The sequence below is a fragment of the Perna viridis genome, chromosome 12 (genome assembly GCF_037379345.1).
Source record: "Perna viridis isolate PV_CMFRI_1.1 ecotype Kerala chromosome 12, ASM3737934v1, whole genome shotgun sequence".
Lineage (NCBI taxonomy): Eukaryota > Metazoa > Mollusca > Bivalvia > Mytilida > Mytilidae > Perna > Perna viridis.
The window spans coordinates 23,615,939-23,639,473 of record NC_142456.1 but is presented as its reverse complement, the minus strand read 5'-3'; the positions used below and the strand labels follow the sequence as shown (position 1 = coordinate 23,639,473).

At 32.4% G+C, this 23,535-nt stretch overlaps 2 protein-coding genes across 5 annotated transcripts in view; both read right to left on the bottom strand.

The window, feature by feature from the left end:
* Positions 1 to 3,603: 3,603 nt before the first annotated feature.
* On the bottom strand, positions 3,604 to 9,893 carry LOC148601755 (uncharacterized). Of its 2 annotated transcripts, XM_088556235.1 has the most exons (6): positions 9,829 to 9,893; positions 8,245 to 8,483; positions 7,269 to 7,326; positions 6,968 to 6,991; positions 4,303 to 4,326; positions 3,604 to 3,677 (listed from the first exon to the last, which is right to left on the bottom strand). In XM_088556235.1, exons 2-6 carry the CDS (start codon positions 8,458 to 8,460, stop codon positions 3,619 to 3,621), a joined length of 381 nt encoding a protein of 126 aa, XP_088412361.1. In that variant the 5' UTR covers positions 8,461 to 8,483; positions 9,829 to 9,893; the 3' UTR covers positions 3,604 to 3,618. The 2 variants fall into 2 exon arrangements, with proteins under 2 accessions (XP_088412361.1, XP_088412362.1); XM_088556236.1 differs by lacking the exons at positions 3,604 to 3,677; positions 4,303 to 4,326 and adding an exon at positions 5,666 to 5,730.
* A 1,426-nt stretch (positions 9,894 to 11,319) lies between these two features.
* The window catches only part of LOC148601754 (procollagen-lysine,2-oxoglutarate 5-dioxygenase 1-like), a 40,535-nt gene continuing 28,319 nt past the window's right edge, over positions 11,320 to 23,535 (bottom strand). For all 3 annotated transcript variants that reach the window (XM_088556232.1, XM_088556233.1, XM_088556234.1), the window contains 6 exons: positions 22,913 to 23,026; positions 21,489 to 21,557; positions 20,280 to 20,384; positions 17,480 to 17,626; positions 16,596 to 16,724; positions 11,320 to 15,607 (listed from right to left, as the gene is read on the bottom strand). In XM_088556232.1, coding sequence (XP_088412358.1) covers positions 15,452 to 15,607; positions 16,596 to 16,724; positions 17,480 to 17,626; positions 20,280 to 20,384; positions 21,489 to 21,557; positions 22,913 to 23,026 — 720 coding nt within the window. In that variant the 3' untranslated portion in view covers positions 11,320 to 15,451. The remainder of the gene's footprint in view (positions 15,608 to 16,595; positions 16,725 to 17,479; positions 17,627 to 20,279; positions 20,385 to 21,488; positions 21,558 to 22,912; positions 23,027 to 23,535) is intronic.

Sequence of the window (23,535 nt, the reverse complement as noted above, 5' to 3'; positions counted from 1 at the left end):
AAGAATATTTTCTATATCAAGATATGATATTCACATGTTAATCTATGCATCCCATCCATTTTCTGCCACAGAGAACATAGGAAATGGGATCAGATCAAGATTTGAACTACCAGAACATCCCTGTCAAAATCAGACCAGGTATACCCTTTCACGAGGTCAAGACCAGTTCATAAAGCTTCCTGTCTCAATGTCTCCTTGTTAAACCAAATTTATTGCCGATCAACGAACAATAACTGATAGAAAAGGATTAAAATGAGTAACTTATTACACATACATGTAAAATTCTTTCAATTTAGAAATATCTTGCAAGTACCAGAAATAACGGTATTGACTGTAAAATTGTATATAATGAGCATAGTCAGTGTTCGCCATTACATAAGATACAATTGTAGTAATATATATATATTTCTAAGTTAAAGACATTAAAGAGTAATCAAGGGAACCAATGTTATAGCGGCAATCAAAAGAATGTACTCCAGGGTCAAAGACCAGACATGGAAAACAGACATACACAACAAAGAATATAAAGTAACTAAAATCATACATACAAAGTAAAAAAAAGCAAATGAGCAACTCAGACTCCACTAAAAACTGGGAGCATGAACCAGGTGCATCGGTAGGGTAAGCGTCCTCTGTTTTTCTAGAAACACCTGCCGAGTTGCTCATAAAAAGTCAAGTCCGGGGTAGACAAACGAGGGAAGGAAAACTATGACCCGTTGAATAAATCAGTTTTCATGGTGCAGATGGATACACCACAACAATCCACGAGTTCATGATGACGACCATAAAACTTCTGTAGTGATGACTTCAATCTTGTAGCAACATAGCCCTGTTCCAGAAGCTTATTTGTTAGAGTTCTAGCGCGATACAAAAAGACTGCGTAGTTTCGGCAAGCTCTGGAATAACGTATGAGTTGTGATATGAACACTCCATACACAGGTGCTGAAGGGATGTTGCCACATATGAAAGAAAAGTTGACAACTCTGAATGAAAAATCATCACGTTTGTCCTAAAGTTTGGTCAATAGTTTTCCTTTACCATCGATTTAAAAGTGTAGGTCAAGATATGAGGCTGACTTCACAGTGTCTGTAGTATCCTTTATCTCAAGTTCTTTGGGGTAGATTCGATGTATCAAATCCCCGCAATTAGGATTGTTTAAAGATAATACGTCATCTATATAGTGGAAACTGAGATCAAAGGATCTAGCCATATGATATTCTTTCTTTCGGATCAGATCAGCTAAAAAGTCAGCCTCATAAGAGTGAAGAATAGGTCAGCAAGCAAAGGAGCACAATTTGTTCCCATTGGAATGCAGACCGTTTGTTGAAAAACACGTCCACCACACTGGACAAATATGTTGTCGATTAAACATTCCAGCATTTGTAAACATCTTCCACTGTATATTTGGAAGATGCTTTGGAATTATTTTTTTTACAAAGTATGAGGAATCTTAACCAAGAACTATATATTTGTATCTAGGTGTACCATCTTTTTTGGAAAAACAACGATGTATAATGTTTTTAAGTCGGGATTTTAATTGAGTATGAAGTTTATGCAAATGATGTCAGATACTTACCTTCCTTTGCTTTAGTTCATGTAAGGAAAATCGAGATTAATCGAGCATGTGTACCATGATAAAGGCGAAACAGTGAATATAAAAACACATCTAAACTTATCTGATTGAACAAATTAATGTTATTTCATGAAATATCAAAATCGTTACTTATCATATAATAACAATGCTAAATTCGTTAGTGTAATTAATTAATTGATTAATGTATTAAGTTTATTAAGTATCAAATAAATAGTAAACCATATTCATGTTGCCCTTGTTATCCCCTTCGGTTGATATGTGTTATATAAAAAAAAAACTCTTAAAAGGACAGTGTCCAGGTCATTGACTGGTGATAAAATTTGATCATCATCATCATATTATTATTATTATTACCAATATAATTGTTCCGCGGTCTCATGATATTTTGTCGAATTGTGTTTTCACATATAAACGCTTATGGCGGGTGTTTCCAAACATTTCCCCGGTTATTGGTGCAAACTCAACCAAAATAAGAACAAAATGTATATCAGGGACTGTTCAATATTCATCAATGTACTGGGCCGTTGTAATTTTTCTACCCTCTTCAAAATATTTATATATATCTAATCTGCAGATCTATCAGCAAAACAATCTACAGGCCCAGTTAGATCTCATGGCAAAAAATAAAACTAGTTGCTTAGCAAGATATTGTACCTCTTTCATTGAATAGTTTCATTTACAATAAATTTCATCAGTATTGAAACTGTTTTGCACTAAGATATATACACACCCAAAAAATATTTAAAACTTCAGTGTATGCAAGTTAATTAAGGCTCAATTCCTTCTGTACTTGCATAATTAACTTTTCATACAATTTATTTTGAATTTTTTTTTTTAATTTCACATATAAAAAGTCTCTGTCTCGCAATTGCACAATTTTAAAATAATATTTTTGCCCAGCTGTAAGAGTGTGTAAAAATCTATTTTCCCACCATACAATTGCACCGGCCCAGTTATTGGATAAATATTGAACAGTCAATTGGTTCTTCACATTAATAAAAACTACATGTGAATTCAATCGAAAAATATAATACTTTGAAAACACTTACACATGTCACAGTGACGTCCATAATATCCAGCGTTACATTCACATTTAGGCCCAAAAATGGTGCCATCACATTTGCCAAAGACACATGGGTTGTTGTTGCAATCTAAAAATACGCTTTGATTTTTTTTTTAAATATGAAGGCAAGTTAAAAACTAATTACCATGGTTAATACATTACCACATGTGGTGGGTATTCTTCAGTGTATGCTAAATTACCTCATGAAAGTGTCCGCTAAATAAGATTCTTAATTGAAATAAACACAGCAGTTGCTTATGTATAGGGCATAAACAATTAAAAGAGTCCTAGGGAACTGATATTTCCTTTATTTACTATGGCTTGAGGAATTACCAACGTTCAGGGACAATATCACTGTCCCATGGGCTGTCAATTTAGCATAAGCCACTCTTGTATAAGTAAGCATTTGATTCAGGCAAAAAAAATTTGACGTGAAATTCACTTCAAATGAACGCAAATCACGAGAATGCTCGATTTTGGTGAATGTAACGCGTAATCAAACACAAATTTTATGCGCTTTATATACGGGTGAAAATCACATACAACGCGTGTGAAAATCATACGGAAAGATTTTGCCTGTGTAAATTATACTGGTGCACATGAGTAAATAACTTATGAGGTTATATTTTTATCATTGAATTTATTATAAAGAACTGTAGACATTGATTCTATTAATCGCATAACTGTTTGGCTCAACGTTTCGGATAGATAGATAGATAGATAGTTATTACTAAAGTTTTATTTATATGTGCTCGTTTGATTCCAGGACGCTTACCCTACCGTTGCACCTGGTCCATGCTCCCAGTTTTTAGTGGAGTCTGAGTTACAAATTTTCTTTTGTTGCTTTGTATTATTGCTTTAGTTACTTTATGTTCTTTGCTGTGATTGTCTGTTTTCCATGAATGGTCTTTGTCCCTCGATTACATTCTTTTGAGTTCCGTTAGAATATTGGTTACCTTGATTACTCTTGTAACACTGAGACAACACCATTCAAAATTTCATACTTACACAGATCATCAACTGAAATAAAAATCGTGGAAAAATATTTTAACTGGATTATAATCTCGTCGTCATACACGAGTTTATAAAATTAATAAACAGATGACATTGGAATGTTAGAGATCGATAGAGAAAAAAAAGGAATATCATATACTAAACATCACATCTCGATCTCTTCTTCAAACGTGTATTTGAATATGACTTTTTTCTTTGAAAAAGGTTTATAAAGAAGTTCAAAGTACAGAAACAGATTTTGAAGAAAAAAATGGGGGTCCAAGCGGTTTCCGGAAAAAAAGAGGGTGCTCATTTTTTTCCAAATCCGCACCAAATTAAACATTTTCAACGAACAGGGGGTTTTCGCCTCCCGGAACCCCAACCCCTTGATCCGCCACTACTCTTCTTAAGAGAAGGGATTAGCCTTGAAATAAAATGTCAGGAATGCCAACTTATAGAGACACTTTACATAATTTACTAATATTTATTTTAGCACGTATGACATTCAGTTTTATACTAAACGCTCCGTACTTTGAAGGAACATAACCGTCTATAAAATTTTAAGTTATAAATTTGTTTTCGTACAAATAGCGTTTTACAGATCATGTAATAGTTAATATCGCATTGAAACTATGATAACGAATTTTCTTACGCATATCAACGCTTCCATGAAAATCTGAAAAAAAATGACATACTGGTATTACATGAGAGTGTACGATAATTGTTTTAGTATTTTAAAGAACTGGATTCCAATGGTTTCACCAGGAGTACAACACCGTATAAAATCTGGCATGCTAATAAAAAGTTAAGGGCACGACATGCAATACAAACATTAGTGAGCAACTAATCGATGTCTTTTCACATATTGAGTATATTTCAATAATTGTGGTTTAAAATACATGTACATGAATCAACAAGGAAATTGTCGTATTAAGTACAGTAAGTTTTTGTAAGAATCAGGCAAATTCGGAAAAATCAGGAACATGCATGTCAAAAATTCACCGATCTTACAATGTAATGTCACTCGTAGATGCTTTCTCTATTTGAAAAGACCATTATTTAATCTCTGTCGTACAGGTTTTGCTCAGAAAATTCTCAATAAAATATTAAAATGAGGTTTTTGAGAGTTATCTGCCCTTGAAATTTTCATTTTCAGTGCATTTCAATGAATATAACTCAATTAACCAAAATGATATGGGAACTCTTTTTTTCTTCAATTATGATGGTGCAAATAGTCAAATTAAACTTTTAAAATGATATTTGTTTTATACTGTGTTTCAGCTACTGCCTGATTCTTACAGAGACTGACACTTTGTACACCGTCAACAGCCAAAACTCAACTCTAAAACAGAGGGAAAAGTGTGAGTAGACTTGCTACAAGTCTCTCTGTAATATATATATATATATATATATATATATATATATATATATATATATATATATATATATATATATATATATATTATTTGATTAAATATTCATTCGCTATCCACCTGCTGTTTCAGGTGTTAAATGAACTTCTGAATCCATAAGCACAGAATATATACTTATTGTTACATAGCTTAGGAATGTTACAATAACATCGTCATTGTCACCCTTGTCATATATGTGGTTTTTAAGTACATTTTTATTACCAAGGTGACAAATCCAATTAAATTTTATTGCTAAATTTTCTGGCCTCAATTATGGACTCTATAGATTATACAGCAGCTGGATAGTGAATGAATATTTGATAGTAATGATATTTTTATATATTACACAGAGACTAAACAAGTCTAAACTGTCAGCAATGTTCATTTAATTAATACCCCTTCCCCCTTTCCCCATCTGATAACATGTACCCTTTGAAATACAAATTGATTTGGATCGGAACCTAAAATAGAAGGTGCACAGTGGGAATATGTAATACAGATTCTGTAAAAGTTTCATTAAATTCCATTCAGTAGTGGTATTTGTGTTGTTTTTTTAAGTAGTTGATTGAACAAGAACATATTAGAATAATTAGATAAAGTGTCCCAACCTGGGATAAGTCAACATGTTTCATGTAAGTAAACTTGATAATACTTACCTATTAAAAACCCTGAAATATTTTACCAACCTCTATCAAAATTTCTTATAACTACGAAGTACTCTAAAACATAAACGCTTTATAGTGATGCTGAAGATCAACTAAGAAAATGTGCTGAATGCACTGTAAAATTTTCCAATCATTTTCTTTTTTTTTTATTTCTAACAAATGATTACATTGAAGCCTGTCTAAAGTGACCCCTTAACAAGAAAATAACTGTATATTGACTTGAAATAAAAAAAACCAATACATGGATGAGGCTTAGAATCGATGTAAAACGCTGAGCTTTTTTTCGATTCGTACCGAATTCGTATGTCGTTTTTATTTCTAGTCAATATACAGTTATTTTCTTTACACTACAATCCTCGTCATTTTAATCAAGATATTTTTATACGACGTGTTTTTTGTACATTTCTTCCCTACTTGTGGACTCCCGATAGAGACGCTACGATAAACAGGTAGTTCATGCAAGGATAGGATAGTAGGCGGGGACCTAAGTGCTCTACAGGCAGTGACTGTATATCACCAACAAATATACAGCCAACACATTTTGGCTGCTCAAATAGAACGATTGCAATATAAAATACGAAAACCTTCTAAACTGGGCACTTTTAAAGTACCTTAATTTCAGTTTAAGTCTATTTTGATCCCTGATAAACTGAACACCTGTCTAAACCAAGCCAATTTGAAAGTCTAAAAGGGATCCGATGTAGACATGTTTCAATGTATTTATCATCACCAATTTATCTAAACACTATAATAATTGTGTTGTTTCAATGTATTTATCATCACCAAGTCATCTAAACACTATAATAATTGTGTTGTTTCAATGTCAGCCCTTCACACTGCCAAGCGGGAGTATTGATCGTGAACCGATCGATATTGCAGCTTGATCGTGAAAGGACCTAATAAAGGAGAGTGAACAAAAATATTTTTTACTTTTTCGACAATATATGCAAAACTGCAACTAAAACTAAAACCAAAACGTCATCAAACACTACTAATTGTGTTGTTTTAATTAATGTCAGCCCGTCTAGTCACACTTAAAATCGCGAATATTGATCGTTAACGGACTAAGTTAAGGAGAGTGAACAGAAAATTCGTTTCTTTTTCTACAATTTCTGCAATTGGAAACAGCAACTAAACAATCATATCAAAGATGTTAAAATGATGATATGTAGTAATGCGTCTTTGATTTTGATAGTCCATTTTAGATCATTTAAAATGGATTTTCATATTAAATACTTACGCTTTTCTGAATTCTTTATCTTTTCTGTAAAATATCAATAATAACTACAATAAAATTAAAATTTCTGAAACCATATTTATTTAACTGCATGACGTCATACACACACAATGACATACAATGGACAATTGACGTCATGAATGGCTTTGGATTGTCCGATAGTCATTTTTATAAGAGAGAAAAAAGGGAATGAGATGGATAATCAATAGTTTGTTTTGTTTACGAAGCAATAATGTAAATAAAAAAGAATTGTATCCCTCAGATGAATACCAAATTCTCAAGGTATGTATTAAAAAAAACTTACCACAACAATTATCTGTACAGACGCCGTCTTTGTTTCTGAAATACAGCGTTGAGGAGTCCTGAAAATGGTGTACATGGGTTATGATGACGATGATTTCTTACATTGGGTAAAATTGATAACTTTTTTAACTGTAGTAGAGTGAAACAAATATATACTAGTAAGTGACAAAACCCTTTTAAAATTTTCTTAGTAGTATCAGTTTGATTTCTCACATTACGATTGATGTAAATTTCAAATGCAAAAAATAAAAATAAAAAAAATCAACAACAACAAAAAATCAATGCACTACAATCGCTGTAAAAGACAACACATTATATTTCAAAAATTGGTGTTCCAATGAGAGCAAACGTTGGCCCTCTCATTCATAGGGTATTATGGGGTATATTTTATTGCAGAAATATTTCAAGCGAAATACAGTCAGATCTGTCCCCTGTTACCATTACATGTATGCCTTATCATTTGTGTCTGAAAATCCTTTTAGCAGGGCAATTAAACTATCGTTTAATCTACCTCAAGTCCTTGATTGTTGGAGGGAAATTTGCACCCTAAAAATGTGCCGTGCGTATTTCGATCAAAGGATACAAAACAAACAAGCAATGCCTATAATATTTTAACATGCATGGTCCTTGTCCCAAGTTTCTGGATAATTCCAGTTCTTTAGAATGTTTTCATCTGAGAATGTTTATTCTTTTTCTACATGTACCATCCGTGTCCCTTGTCTTAAATATCGTTCTGTGGTGGTTTTTCAATTGTTCACATGGAGGAGTTAAACATGTTATCATACTATTTTCGATTTTAAGTGTTTTGAGTTGAAAACTACGGTGTTAAGCTACGGGAGCATACTAGTATTTCACTTAAGTAGCACCCTGTCGACTCCATTGATGCAGCCTTCTCAGACAAACGCTACTGTCAGCTAAACTCTTTAAAGACATCAATGCTCTTCTTGTATTATACCTGTCCCGCCGTAAACACTTACTTTTGTGTGAGCGTCTTTTACTTCAAGCCAGACTTCATTGTCAGTGGACCAATGCTTTCCTAAAACCTCAAAAACTGAGTAATCATTGGTTGTTTTGAGACGGTTACTTCTGGTATCCAAGTAATTCAGCGAGGAAAGATTGTCATTCGGAATAAAAGTACAGAGTTGTCCAATAGCTAATTGAACACACAGTAAGAATATAGCCAAGTACAGCATGGTGTAGTTTGTAGGGACTACAACTAAAATACAGTTGACGAATGAGAATAGCCGCTGTTTTTCAGAATACTGTAGCAAAGAATCCATGTAAAACTTGAAATTAAAAGAACAAAAAACAAAACAAAAAATCAAGATAGTCTCAAAATCTTGTTTGAGTTCGAACACGATTGCTCCATTAGTATTTATACAAACTGAATGATCTATATAAAAAATCAACATATAGAAAATGGGGGATTACTGTATAAAAAATGTCATATTATTTTTTTTTAGAAAATTGAAACAATTAGGTTCAACCTTCTCTTATTTTAGGAATATTTTACAAAACGAAACTACTATGGATTTGCGATTTGCACGTCTGCATTGCATTTATATGCGTAAAAACATCCCAAATAGTTCAAAGCTGAAGCTAAAAAGCTGTTAAAGAGGATAGCCGGACAAACTATGTACACCCTATCCGGACGAACAGACGGATGTATGTAAATTATATCCACGATCAATAAGCAACAGTGACAAAAAAGGGATTATGAATATATTTTGGGGTTCTATTGTTTACGTGTAATGGAATTGATGTGCAATTTGAAAAAATATGATCTAATTTCATATTAGCGTAAATCATAATAAACATATGTAAAAAGAGGATATCTTACTTTTGTACACTTGTCTTAACTTGGAAAAACATGGAAAAAAATGTTTAAGTATTTCTTAATCAATATTTAAACAAATTTACTTTTCTCTCAAGAGAGTCAGTGGTCATGCCCCGTCTTAATCCACCACTATACAAGTCAAGCAAATAGTAAAACTTAAATTTATAACCAATGGATTGTTTTAGTTGAAAAACTTGTAGGGATAGTGTCCATGTTATTCCATTTCTTCATTTTAAGTGCTCGTAAATACTCGGCACGAAAAAAAGAACATTAGTTGAACATTAGTTGAATAAAAACTCATTCTCAATTACTTGCTGTAAAATGCTCAAAAAATGTTGCTTTCTATTTTGTATTCACTCTAAAGAAAAAGGAACGGATATGGTGAAACGTAACGATAAGCACCAGCGTAAAACAAAATACAAAAAAAGTCTATAATTTCAGAGATCACCAAAAGGTCTTTCCAAGTGTAAACACACCTTAAAGTAAGCTCTGAAAGGTCCCAACAACAGTAATTAAACCTAGGGAAACTCTTCTAAATCTAACAAAAAATTAAAGAACACAAAGACACACTAAAGCCAAACATCTTGTTGTGGCCAGATGCATACAATCTGTGGTGGGGTCATACTATAAGGCCTTAACCTCATGTTTACATGTTTCTGTCTCATAATAAACATACACAAAATGTAACTATAGAGGTGGTCTATTTTCCTTATAAAGAACTTACCAATTATACCGTACGGCTAATCAGAACTAGATACAGAGACATGATAAGCTATCTCTGTCTGGTCATAGAACAAGGTCAATTACCTAGATGTCATTCACATTATTATTGAGTTCAGGAAAGTAAAATGTGCCACTAAATACACACAGATATGGGATAGCATTCAGCTGTATCATAGGAAAATCTCGAACAGAACAATAGTTTGCATCAATGTAGGAAGTTCATATATATTAAGCTTTGAAATAGTGGGGTTGCTTTGTATCATGATTGTAATTATCATTAAATCTTGAGAAACATTTGAGGGGTTACTTTGATTTGGTTGGTAGATTGAATGATTGGTCGAACTTCTATAGTCGATATTTCATATATAAAGATAATTGATATGGCTCAAAGACAACAATCCAACAGGGATGAAAAATGTCAGCTAAAGGTCACTTATGGGTCTTAAATGAACGACGAGGAAGCCATCGCACCACTGGACAGGCTGCAACTTGCCTCAAAACATTATACACAGATGCAGCGAAAGAGTTACCCTTATACATGTACATATGCAGGTATTTTGGGACGGATTTGTTCAATCAGGTGATATCCGCTTAGTCAGTCTGATCATTTCTGTCCGCTCTGCAGAACTTCGTGCATATACACATGTATATCTTTGAAATTCTTCTTTAGTCCGACAGAGTAAGGCGAATATGTGCCACTTGGCTCGTGTAATACTCTGCATATTCAGACATTAAGCATTTATATGGAAGCAAGTACTACAATTAGTTATAAAGGTAAAGAATGAAATGCTCAGTGATGTGCAGCTTGAAGTAGACCGAATATGTCAGATAATGTGCAATTGGGTCCAATATAGATGCTATTCCAAGTTTGACACTCTTTTGTAGCAGATAAAACTAGAACATTTTATCAATCAAACAGAAAATATTTTTTACTGGTCAGGCACACGGAGTCCAATGTTTATTGTGTTAGCCCACAGAATTACAACCCACAGGTACAGGTAGGAATGCCACCCCAATTTGACACATTCTTCTGTCAGCCAGTCATCACTCTATCTCCTATATGCTGTAAGCTCAGTGGGAAAACAGTGACTGCCATTCTTAAAGACTTTGGGTTTAACTTTCACTAAAATTGAATCCATGACCTTCGGCACTTGAGCGAAGCAAACTACTCCAAGACCACTGAATATGTTCAATCAATGGATTATATTACGTCATGTTACATGTTGTATTGGCTCCTCTATTCCTCCTATTCTTTACTACCTACCCTACCTACCCTAGTTTTTTTTTTGCCTTCCCTCAACATTGTATGACCATATTGGCTCAAGCTCTGTTAAATTCTAGATAGTTTACCCATTAACTCAATGTAAAGCATTTTTGAAAAATAATTTCCTTACCTACCTCCTCTATTTTTGTCTCAGTGGTAGCAGGAAACGAATCTGTTATTTATTTTTTTTTTTTTTTTGCCATGGGAAAAAAAGAACAAAACTCTAAGATGATTTCATAACTTTATATCATGAACATTTATTTATAACATTCTTGAGATTCAGGAGCAGATTGCTAATAAAAAGCTTTCTTCACATTTCAAAATTTTACTACATAATGCAAACAATTTTTTCATAGTGATAAGTTCAGTTTGTGACCTACTTGTATAAGTACTGCTGTAAGCAAAAATTTGAAGCTTGTTTTAAATAATTTCTGCAAAATACAAGTATGAGACTCATTCATTCATGTACAACATGAGACTGGTTATATAATTTTATTTTATAAAATTAAAACTTACTACTGAACAACCAGGTAATCAAATTAAAGCATCAAGCATATAGGATTTCCAGTAGATCTTTAAAAATTATATTTGAGTAAGAAATAACTTTCTTGTTTAACAAAACCTTGATTTTCTGGATAAAGAAGTCAGACAGTTTGGAAAAACATAATCCACGTAATCCAGGAGGTTTTATTATCATTATTATTATTTTTTTTTTTTTTTTTTTTTTTTTGGGGGGGGCAGTTTCCAGCCCCTCTTATTTTGGGGAATTTTATTAATTTTGTGCAAAATCATGACCAAAAAAAACATATAATAGCATAAACCCCCACTCTTTCCTGAATTACTGTCCCTCCTTGTTCTTCCAAATCTCATGACCCAACCCCTGTAAATTTATCAATTCTTCAAGATTCATAAACGAGCATGATCGCATGAAAATCAGAAACAACCATATTTACTTGCAACATAAACAACAAAAACAATAAAAATATCTTCAAAACACAGATCATCAAAGCAGTACATGTATTGCAAATCATTTCTCAAATAATATAATATTTTATCATGATCAATAAATCCCCATATTAGCCTTATAAAATGCATGGAAAATTATTTTAAAAATATAACTCACCGACAATATGCTAATGTCTTACCTTTGATAGTCATGTGATAGAATAAAATCGAACTACATGTAAATGCATGGAAAATTATTTTAAAAATATAACTCACCAACAATATGCTAATTTCTTACCTTTGATAGTCATGTGATAGAATAAAATCGAACTACATGCAAATATGGAACTAATAAAATTGACAAAAATATTGAATATTCTTCTAAATCTCAATTACATCATTTAAAAGACTTTTTGTACAACTCTAACATCATAGTGAAAAAGTCTACCTTTTAATTTTCTCAGTTGCTGGTATTTATCACATATAAAAACTTTTGACTAGAAATTTGGCACAACAGCATTTTGTTGAAAAATCTAAACCTATACATTTTGTAGCAATATAATATTCACATTAGAAATCATCAATCATCCAAAAAGAGTTCATATACATGTAGAATCATCTGTATACGATGCAACTACACGTATGGTACATTATAGATGGGACTTACACTAATACCCAAGTCAGATTTTATTCCATTTTCACTTTTTAAAAATTAACTGATAAATAGTTAAACAAGACGATACATGTACTACATGCATGTTGATTCTGAACAGTTTTTCAACACTTTAGCACTTTTTTTTCTAAAAGCAAATGTAATTTTATTCAGAATTAAAAATTTATTTTTAACTATAGTTTTGTTCCATAAAATTAAGATGTTTTTGCTTGCTTAACAATGCACACCATTCGATATGGTCCCTGTTAAACTAAGCAATCATTGCTAATATTTACAATAATTCTCAACCTATTTAAAACTAGACCTATCAATTGTTCAATTCAGTCACTGATGCAGTGACTGAATGGAACAACTGAAAGGTCTAATCTTAAGTGTCAGTCCCTGTAAGAATCAGGCAGTCTGTGAAACATGGTTTGAAAAAACTCATTATTTTGATAGTGTAATTTGACTTTTTGCACCATCAAAATAAAGAAAAACAGATAGATTTTCCATATAATACTGGACCATTGAGTTACAATTTCATTGAAATGCAATGAAAATGAACATTTCAAGGGGTGATAACTCTGTCAAAAACATCATTTTTCTAAGATTCTAAAGAAAAAAATCTGAGTGAATCCAGTGATGCAGAGACAAAATAATGGTCTTTTCAAATAAGAAAGCATCCTTGATTGAAATCACATTGTCAGATCTATGGGGTGCATGCATGTTTCTGATTTTTCCAATTTTGTCTGATTCTTACAAACACTTACACATAATTAGATTAAATAACTCTACAACAATTGCAATGAGAAACACTGTTGTGTGTTATAGCCAACACTATAAAACAATATACACAGTTCATATATTTGGTGATGAATTGATATATAAGTGAAAGATATAACATTTAACTTTCCACAAACCCTTCAAGCCTTTATAAAAAATGGCACATAAAATCCACACTTTACAGACATTATGACGAAATTTTTAACAAAGTATTCATCATTATCTTCATCACAACTTGACTGCTGTAATAGTCCTTTTTCATATTTATGATATGCAAGCAATTTCAAAAGTTTTTTTTTGTTTTTTTTTTCAAAGAGACATAACCACCAACACATAACAACCTGGATAGAATTTTAATTTGGGGGAAACTAAAACTTCTGTAAGAACCGAAATGGTTTGAAATTTCCAAGTACTTACAACAGCCCCAATAAATCAAATATCTGAATTTAAAGTCTACTTGCTATCCTTTGCTCAAATCAGACAGTAAACCAGTCTGTTGGGTTGGAGAGTTACTTCTTTTTGCTAAAAGTTTGAAGTTGGGAATATGAAAAAGGTCTTTTGTTGCAGTCAAGATTGTAGTAGTTTTATCAATAATAGTTACAGTTTTTGTCTTGTTGGATTTTTAAACTTTTTAATTTTATTCTGTAAAAATTATATCTCATAAAAGTTTTGGTTTTATATGGCCAGCAAAGCCAGTGCTGTTAAAAAGGTCAATGGTTTTATAAAAACATGTAAATACCATAAAATTAAGCTTCTATAAAAAAAAAAGAATCACTATACAGATCAACCTGTGTAAACCAGGCATCTGATGGAGTCCATTCACACCTGTTTAAATACGTATTAAGCCTGTGCAAACCAGGCATCTGATGGAGTCCACTGACACCTGTTTCAATACGTTTGAAACCTGTGTAAACCAGGCATCTCATGGAGTCCATTCACACTTGTTTCCATACATTTGAAACCAACCGGTGCAAACCAGGCATCTTGTGGAGTCCTTTCACGCCAGATTCAATACATTTGAAACCTGTGTAATCCAGGCATCTTGTGGAGTTCGTTCAGACTAGTTTCAATACATTTTAAAACCTGTGTAAACAAGGCATCTTTTGGAGTCCACATCAGATTCAATCCGTTATGAAACATGTGTAACCAGGTATCTTATGGAGTCCATTCACGCCAGATTCAATAAGCTTTGAAACCTGTGTACACCAAACTGTCTTATCTCAGCCAATGTTAAAGTAAAAAAGGAGTTTGGTTTAGACAGGTTCCAATGTGTATATAGTAATCACCAGTCTTGCAACCTATGCCAAACTGTCATTTAAGGAGGTAGACCTAGGATAAGGGACACAAATCACTGGAATGTTTGTATTCAGCATTTTACCTCACCAACATGTAAGCATCAAAGTAACTTGGACTGATTTTGTTCTGTTTCAAATGAAAGCTTGATAGGCATTGGTGAAATTGAATGTGATACAAACATGTAACTGATTTCAAGAGTTATGTCCCTTACCCTATGTCTGCCTCCTTAATAAAAGTTTGTGTTAATATTTTAGCGGAATAAGTGCCTGGTACAAAATTTTACATTGTAAATCATTCAAAAGGTCAAAACAAAACAAAATGTGATGCAAAAATCAATTTGAAGTCAACAAATATTTAAAATAGATTACCACCAAAATTCAACTTAGTAATATTTAATTTTTTAAGGAAGTAATAATTTTAAAAATGCACAGAACTATTCCATTTAAATACACTCAAAAACCTCTAATTGTATTTATTCAAAAACACCTTTTACATACAGTCTACACTGTACTTCACAGGAACCTGACCATCATATAAATACATAAATGACATTTTATGACGAGTTTATGTTTACTTAAATTAAATACCTCTTTAATTATTTTAAAATGGCACTCTGTTTTAGACAAAAAAACATTTTACATACATATATTAGCACCAGTTAAAGACCATCATCCCACATTAAGTTTATGGATCAACAAACGATACCATAATATATCTTGTTCCAGAAAGTACTCTTAAACCTTCGTGATAATGGGTCAATCTTCCTGGGTGCATCAACATCCAACCTTTCCTTGTACTTGTTACACTGCAGTTGTACCGGATGAAACGACAGCCACCACCCTGGAATAGAAAATCCAAATTTAGATACCTAATTATCTTTCCCCAATTTTCAATACAAGGATCATTGACTATTGTTATGAGTCCCGCATGGACTGTTGTTTTTAATACAAACAGATTGTTTGTTTGTTGGGGTTTAATGTCCGAGCAGCAATATTTCAGCTATATTCAGACAAACAGAAGAACTACTTTAATATTCAATACACAGATTTATAACATCCTTGACTACTATTATGAGTCATGCATAGAACGGCAAAAATTAGATTAAGGAAAAAAATCAAAATATTTATTTTTGACACCAAACCATAATAAGACTAAAGAATTGGCAATAAACAGCAAGCATTACAAAAAATTAAGTTGCCAGTAGTAGGTCATCACTACGCAGTAAACTATCCTAAGTTGAAATTGTCGGTAAAAGTCACTGAGCATAAAGCGCTAAACATTACAAAGTACAGATTTTTTTACTTAAGTACCAGTCCAAATAAAGTTTAAACACTACCAATGGTAAAGTAATTCATGGTGTAGAAAAACCCACCAAACAAACGATGCTTTTTAAGTCTACATGTCATACTTTCACATAACAACAATCTTTTCTGCATACAAATTTGTACTTTTGAGAAAATCATACATTTATCTCCCACTAAAATCAACCAAATGAAACAAAATCAAGAACGATAACTCTTGCAAAGTGCAAATTTCATAATTTTTATATCAAAAGCGCAACAACCAAATGAAAAACTCAGACTGGTTACGTGATCAGTTACTGTTTCCGGGCAAGAAATAAAACTGAATTCGGTGGGTTTTTGACATGAATGAATCACCTTCTGTCTGATTTTTATAAAGACTGCTACTTAAAAACTATTCCATAAAAATTTCCCTCTACAAAAATGACCAAACATACTATATCTTCATGTTTGATAGTTATATTTACACCAATAGAAATAATGCAACATTTTCTGAATTTACAGTAAAGGTATCAATAAAAACTTACAGTGAAATCTTCTCCTGGTGTATTCAAACCAACATTGATGGTAAATGTAGATGAGTCATGATGAGGTCTCAGTAATGGCTGTTCATCAGGTTTGTATCGTACCACAAAGTTCATAATGGCATGTGGTGGCTACAAAGCAGAAAAGTTGCCTTTGAAAATTAAAGAACCTTAGCAAGCAAGCTCATGCTATCCCCTCATTCAAACATTTGCACTATTTTTACCGGTGCACCTGGTCCATGCTCCCAGTTTTTAGTGGAGTCTGAGTTGCTCATTTGCTTTTGTTACTTTGTATGTATAATTTTAGTTACTTTATGTTCTTTGTTGTGTATTTCTGTTTTCAATGTCTGGTCTTTGTCCCTGGATTACATTTGTTTGATTACTGCTACAACCTTTGTTCCTTGGATTACTCTTTATTCACTTCATTCCATATACACAAATAAGAAATAAAATCTCTTACATATATGCTCCATTTATATGAAGCAAAATTTTTAAACATCAAATTTGAAATCTATCTAACCATTGGGGAGCTGAGAATTTTGTGACTATAATTTTAGCAAAAAATGGCAAAGTCCCATGAAACAGAAAGTTGACATTGAACAGCATCCAATTTCGTCCTCAAATAAGCCCAATTTATAAGAAGCCTGCACACACCAAATTTGAAATCAACCCATTCTTTGGGGCAGAAATAATTGAGAGGAAATTTAGACGTACTGACGGACAGACGGATAAGGTAACTCATATATGCCACTCATTTGTTGAGTGGGGGTATAACATTCTGTATCTAGGTTCCAGTTAATGAGTGCCATTTTCAAAATAAACAGAAAATTTAGTTTATGATGTCACCAGGTGAACAATTTTGTTAATGAACCAGATTAATTACTCACATCATGGAAGTATCCAGTGAAAACTTTTTGCTGTAATGGTGACACATATTTCTTCAGGAACTGTAACCAATGTTGTTCAAAACCTACTTGGTTCATGTGGATATCAACAGTGGGGACATTTTCATATCCTCCTGCAAGTCGTGGATCCTTCAAAAGAAATTTATTTATTATATAGATAGCAGTGTTTTATTGAATTTTCCCAGGGTAATAAATTTCTATACAGTAATTCACACTGTGAAATAAGTTCAGTAATTTCACTCTCTGACTTTCTCCAGCCAAAATGTCACAACACGAATATCAATCACCCATTCACAAAATTTAAAATTTAAGTTGAGAAAAAAGCCATGAATAATAGATTGATTGATTGATTGTTGGGGTTTAACGTCCGATCAGCAATATCTCAGCTATATTCAGATGATCATGAATAATAGTAGAAATCAATTATTCATGAATAATAGAAGAAATCAGTCTAATAAATAGAATAATCAATTGATTATCATGAATAACCAAAGTATGATCACTCGTGCCAATAACATAAAGATTTACCATCACTCATGAGCGGAACTAGTTCCACACTATCTTTTAATCTAGATGTTCTTTGGCACTCATGATCATATTTTGGTTATTTACTCTTTCCAATTAATTACCCTATTATTATTATCAAGTACAATTTGATTTTAGGGACTACAATCATCTAGTGGAACTCTTGAAAGAACTTGTAACAAGGTCCGCTTTCAGGCTCTTTCCCTTTATATAGGCTGGAAGTAACTTGTTACAAGTTCTTTCAAGAGTGCCACTAGTCGCCCCCTGCCAATTATAAAGGCACTCGGCAGTGTAAGTGACCACGCTGTTCCACATGCCATTTTACTTGGGAAACTGATGAGGTCGTCAGGCCAGTCAATGTCTTTTTAAAAGATGATTTCATCTGTACCTCAGACCATGTCGTTTCTGCTGTGGTTAACAAAAACTATAAAATGGTTTATGTGGGCGAGACCTATCAGGGCTTGGTTGATCATTTTGTAGAACACAAACAAAGCGTCACCAATGGGAAGAGTTGTCTAGTCGGTGAACATTTTCTACAGGAATACCACAGTGTCAAGGACATGAAAGTAACTGCCCTTTTGGAAACGTGTTCAGGCAAAAACAACAAAAATTCCTAGGACAGCCTACCATCAGCTTTTTTGGAGCTGCCCATCACTTTGGAATGAATGTCAAAACCCATTATTTAGTCAAAATAACTGGTTTTCAATTGTTTTTGTTTTATAAATTTTCATCTTGAACTTGACACATATTTCACAATGATCAAAACCAATTTTGAAGAGCACCTTGTCTCTGTTTCAATTTACTACTCAACACTTTTTGCCCCCGACAAAGGCTGTAAGGCCGAAAATTTGGGCTCATATTCTTTAATATTTTTATGTTTTATTTATATTTTATTTGTATTTAGTTCCTTTACACCTTTAAAACCTGGTTATTTCTCACTTATTCATTATTTTTATATACATTTAATTTAAGCCACTTCACAACATGTATTATTTTTACAGGTAAAATATATGGACTTCAATTTGGGGAAAATTTGCCACTATATGGTATCAAAGATTTTAGATGCTTTTCTATAAGATATGTTAATTTCATCCAAGTTTTATAATCAAAATAAAAAATTCCATTGACCTATTTGTATGTTGTTTTATCTTTTTATGATAAACTTTGACCTTCTATTCATTACAGGTAATGTGAAGACTGCTTATCATTTTATGGTAATACAACTAATATTTAAAGGATGGCATTTCTCCCAAAATACCTTTCTTTGTTTTATTTTCATTCAGTGTAAGTATTTGTAAGAATTAAGCAAAATGGAAACAAGTACTATCTTTAAAAAAAAGAAAGCACATGCTGTAAAATTTGTTCTTTTTACTTATAATTTTCTACATTTTATTTAGGAAATAACACATGGCATGCAATTTCAATTTTCAAAACGGTTTTTTGAGACGCCACTAAGTTATCAGTATTGTCTAATTGGGAAACAGAATTGCAATCCGGTAACTTGTGTTTCCATGGAAGAGTGTCTTTAAGGTCAAAGGATAAAAAGTGAAAATATACCAACTGCATCGAAAAAAATCATAAACATGCATGTGAAACACCTACTGATATGACAATAAAATTTCACTCAAGGAAGTTTTCTTTATTAGAATAGATCCTTATTAGATCTCTGAATCACTGAATTTGCTTAGAAATGGTTCAAAGAAAAACTTATCTAACCTTGAAATGTTCATTTTCAGTGCATTCCAAAAAAATTGTAACTCAATTTACCTATATGATATGAAAAATTTTGTCTTTTTCCCTGATTCTGATGGTGCATATAGTCAAATGGTGGGTTTTTCATACCATGTTTCACCACTGCCTGATTCTTACAGAGACTGACACTTAAATGTTGTTCAATGTTTATTTTTGTGTGAATTGACACACAACAGAAAAGTAAATCCAATGCATTTGGGTTTAAGGAGGTAGACCTAGGGTAAGGGAAATAACTCAGGAAGTCAGTGAAATGTTTGTATCGTACTGAATTTCACCAAATGTTATCAAGCTTTCATTTGACACAGAATGAAATCAATCCAAGTTACTTTGATGCTTACATGACATTGATGTAAAATGCTGAATACAAACATTCCAATGATTAGTAAGGGTTGTGTCCCTTACCCTAGGTCTACTTCCTTAAACTTATTATAAGTACTGGAGAAGCTTTCATAGGTATATTCATATTAAGACAAAATTATACTTGACAATTTATACAGATACTGACCTCATTTTTACCACCAGACCACTTGCCATAATTCTCCAATTCTTGAACAAGGTGATCAGCAAACGTATGTGTTACGATAGGAAACCAGAAAACATCTGGACATGGCTATAAAAGGAAAGTTAAACTTTATGTGAAATCAAATGGAAAACATTCTAGTATCTATAATAGACAATTACACATATCATATATTTTGTATTAATAGTTTCCATTTAAACAATGTTTATGACACATCCATATCTAGTGATATTGCACACATGGCATTTTCATTACAAGCCATATTGCACAGCTGACTTAAGCAGTTTACATTCACAAGAAAATTCTTTTCTGTAAATATCAACTGGTTTAATATCTAAAAGGTATTTGCCTAAATTTGATAAAAAATTTTTAAGGACATCCACAAACAAATACCTTAAAAAAACTGGTTATACTTGACTTAACAAAATATATGAATTTATACCAAAATACTTATTTTAAAAACTGTTATGTAGAGAAACTCACTGAGTGGGTAATTCTAAAAATTTCAACAGACAAATGTAATAAAACAATTACGTCAGCTGAGTGTGTGCAATAACACGTTATGGAATACTTTAAAGAGATATTGACCTCAGCCATGGTCCTAGGGCAATATCACTTTTAAGTGTTCAATAAAACATGATATCGCATGCACTAATCTGCCATACTTGCATAGTAAATGAGTAAATATCTTAAAACTTTCCTTCCAAGTAATGTTTTTAAATTTCAAATGTCATGATTAACTTCTTAAGAATATTTCAAAACAACTTGTAATGAACATCTTACAGCCTGTAAAAGTTCAGTATGATCCTTGCTTTGTTGATCCAAGTGAGCTGTGCAGACTGGAATCAAACACCGTACCTCATGATGAATGGAAAACTGTCACAATGTAGTAAATTCCTGGCATCCCATTTGGTTCTTTAGTGTGGTATTTGTTGTGATGTTTTGTATTCTATCTTTGGATGGTGACATTTATTGTGAGATACGTTGTCTATCTTCAGTCTGCACAACTCACTCAATGCAACAAAGGAGGTTATACTGAATTTTTACAGGTTTTATAGTCATGATTATATATAACGCAAATGGATACAATAAAGATTTAAATGAGAAAATAACCTCATCGTGATGAAAAATGTCAACTCAAGTTTTGCTTTCACTTAAGCCCAATTTCTCTTTGCAAAATGACGTTTAACTAACCTGTGCAATAACAGCATCTTCTTGTAAACTTTGTGAATAATTCTGATGAATATACTTTTTCTCCCAATCCTATAAATAAAAAAGATATTTAACAAATTATTCCGATGAATATACTTTTTTCTCCCAATCCTATAAATAAAAAAGATATTTAATATAGAGCTATAACTAGACTATTGAGTTATTTGACTAAATCATACTCCCGCTTGCACTTTCAATCTTGCTGTATAAAACTCTCATTTCAATTATCACACTCTTCATTATCTTACATACTTCATGCACACCAAAGTATGATGCAAAACGTCATATCAAGTTTTAATAAATTAAATGGCATTTTGTTTACAAGTTACATGATCAAGGGATCGAAAAACTGGCATTTCAAATATTATCAAATCTGGATGAGAGTTAATAAACTTATGAAATATATTGATTGATTGATTACTGTTTAACATCCTATGGCAGATATTTCAGTCTTTTCAGGAAGAGAACGATTGACCAATAGAATATAATCTGCTTTGTACTAGTTCAACACGCTGAGCCAAAATTTTATTGTGCTAGCTTACAAAAGCAACATCCCCCAAGAAGGCATGCCACCGCCCTCTGACACTTAATTCTGACTATGAGCCAGCCAGTCGTCACTCTATCCTCTTAAATACCATGTGATTGGTGGAGAAGCAGTGACTACCAAATTAAAAGTGGTGTGACTTGGCTGAGGATCAAACCCATGATCTCCTGCACTCTAGGCGAGATTGCTATCCTGAGACCACTGAGGCAGCAGGAAATATGTCAACATGTGAGTGGCTTGAAAACTTAATTCCATGCCTTAACCAGTTTTTTGATGGTTATTTACATAAGTGTTAAACCAGAAATTCTTAAGTGGGAGATCTTTCTCAAAGCAGATTTGCCTAGATTTGTTTTCATGACATGCTTTATGTTAAGCAACAGACCTCCTTTGAACTTAATTCCAATTTCACTGGGACAATTTCTCGTGTCATACCCTCCTTTAAAAGATGACACCCAATGTTTTCCTATATTACAATAAATGGTCTTTATCACAGCCTCAAAATCAATTTGTTTTCACAAGAATCAAAATAATTGATTATGATTTTAAGCCAAAAAATAAAAAAGACAGGAAAAATTTTGACCGCAGCTAAATCAATCACTTTAACATAGCAGGAGATTATTGAATTTTTTTTTATGAAATATGGAGAGGCTCCTTTTAAAAAAGGTAGACTATTTACACCTATGAATTTATGCTTATTAAGTACAAGTAGTAAGATTTTTTTTTATTGCTGGGCATGTTCAACTTTTAAAAAATAAAATGGAGTAGATACATATTGATTGTTGAACAAGTCATTATAAGTTGAAATTGAGGGATAACTGTTATTTGTTTCAATATATTTCGTGAGTAGTGCTAGAATACTTACATGTGGATTATTAAATATCTCATAGAAATCGTTGTGTAAATGGGTTGTTTCATAGTTGTCACAGTTCACCTGATGTCCCCAGTATCTCAGATTGGACAAATACATAAATATACCCTGTAATAAACAATTTTATAATTGTAATGATTTGAAATACAATCAAACCTGTTTTAAATAACCTTCCAAAGGAGAGCAAAATCATGCTCGCATAAAAAAGTTACAAGTAGTCTTTACATACAGATTTATTTTACATAGAATGAAAAGCATGTACATACAGATATACTAATCATAGTTTGACTAACAACAGGTAGTTGCTGTGACTAAAATAAACATGAACATGTATATCTATGTATACTGTTTGTATCTTCAATGATTGATATAAACTTGTACAGAGGTAAACTGCATGTTCTCCTTTTAAGAATTTAGGGTGTAAGTATATACATATAATGTATATTTTCATTCATATGAAAGGAACATCCAGAAATTCACAAACAACACAATCAAATCTAAAGGGAGAAATGAGAAAAAACTTTTCTTTCCTTGTTTGTGCTTACTTCCCCCATTTATCTCTGACAGGGAGATGTTTTTTGTAAAGGATTACATAGACCAAATGTCGATATTGTTAT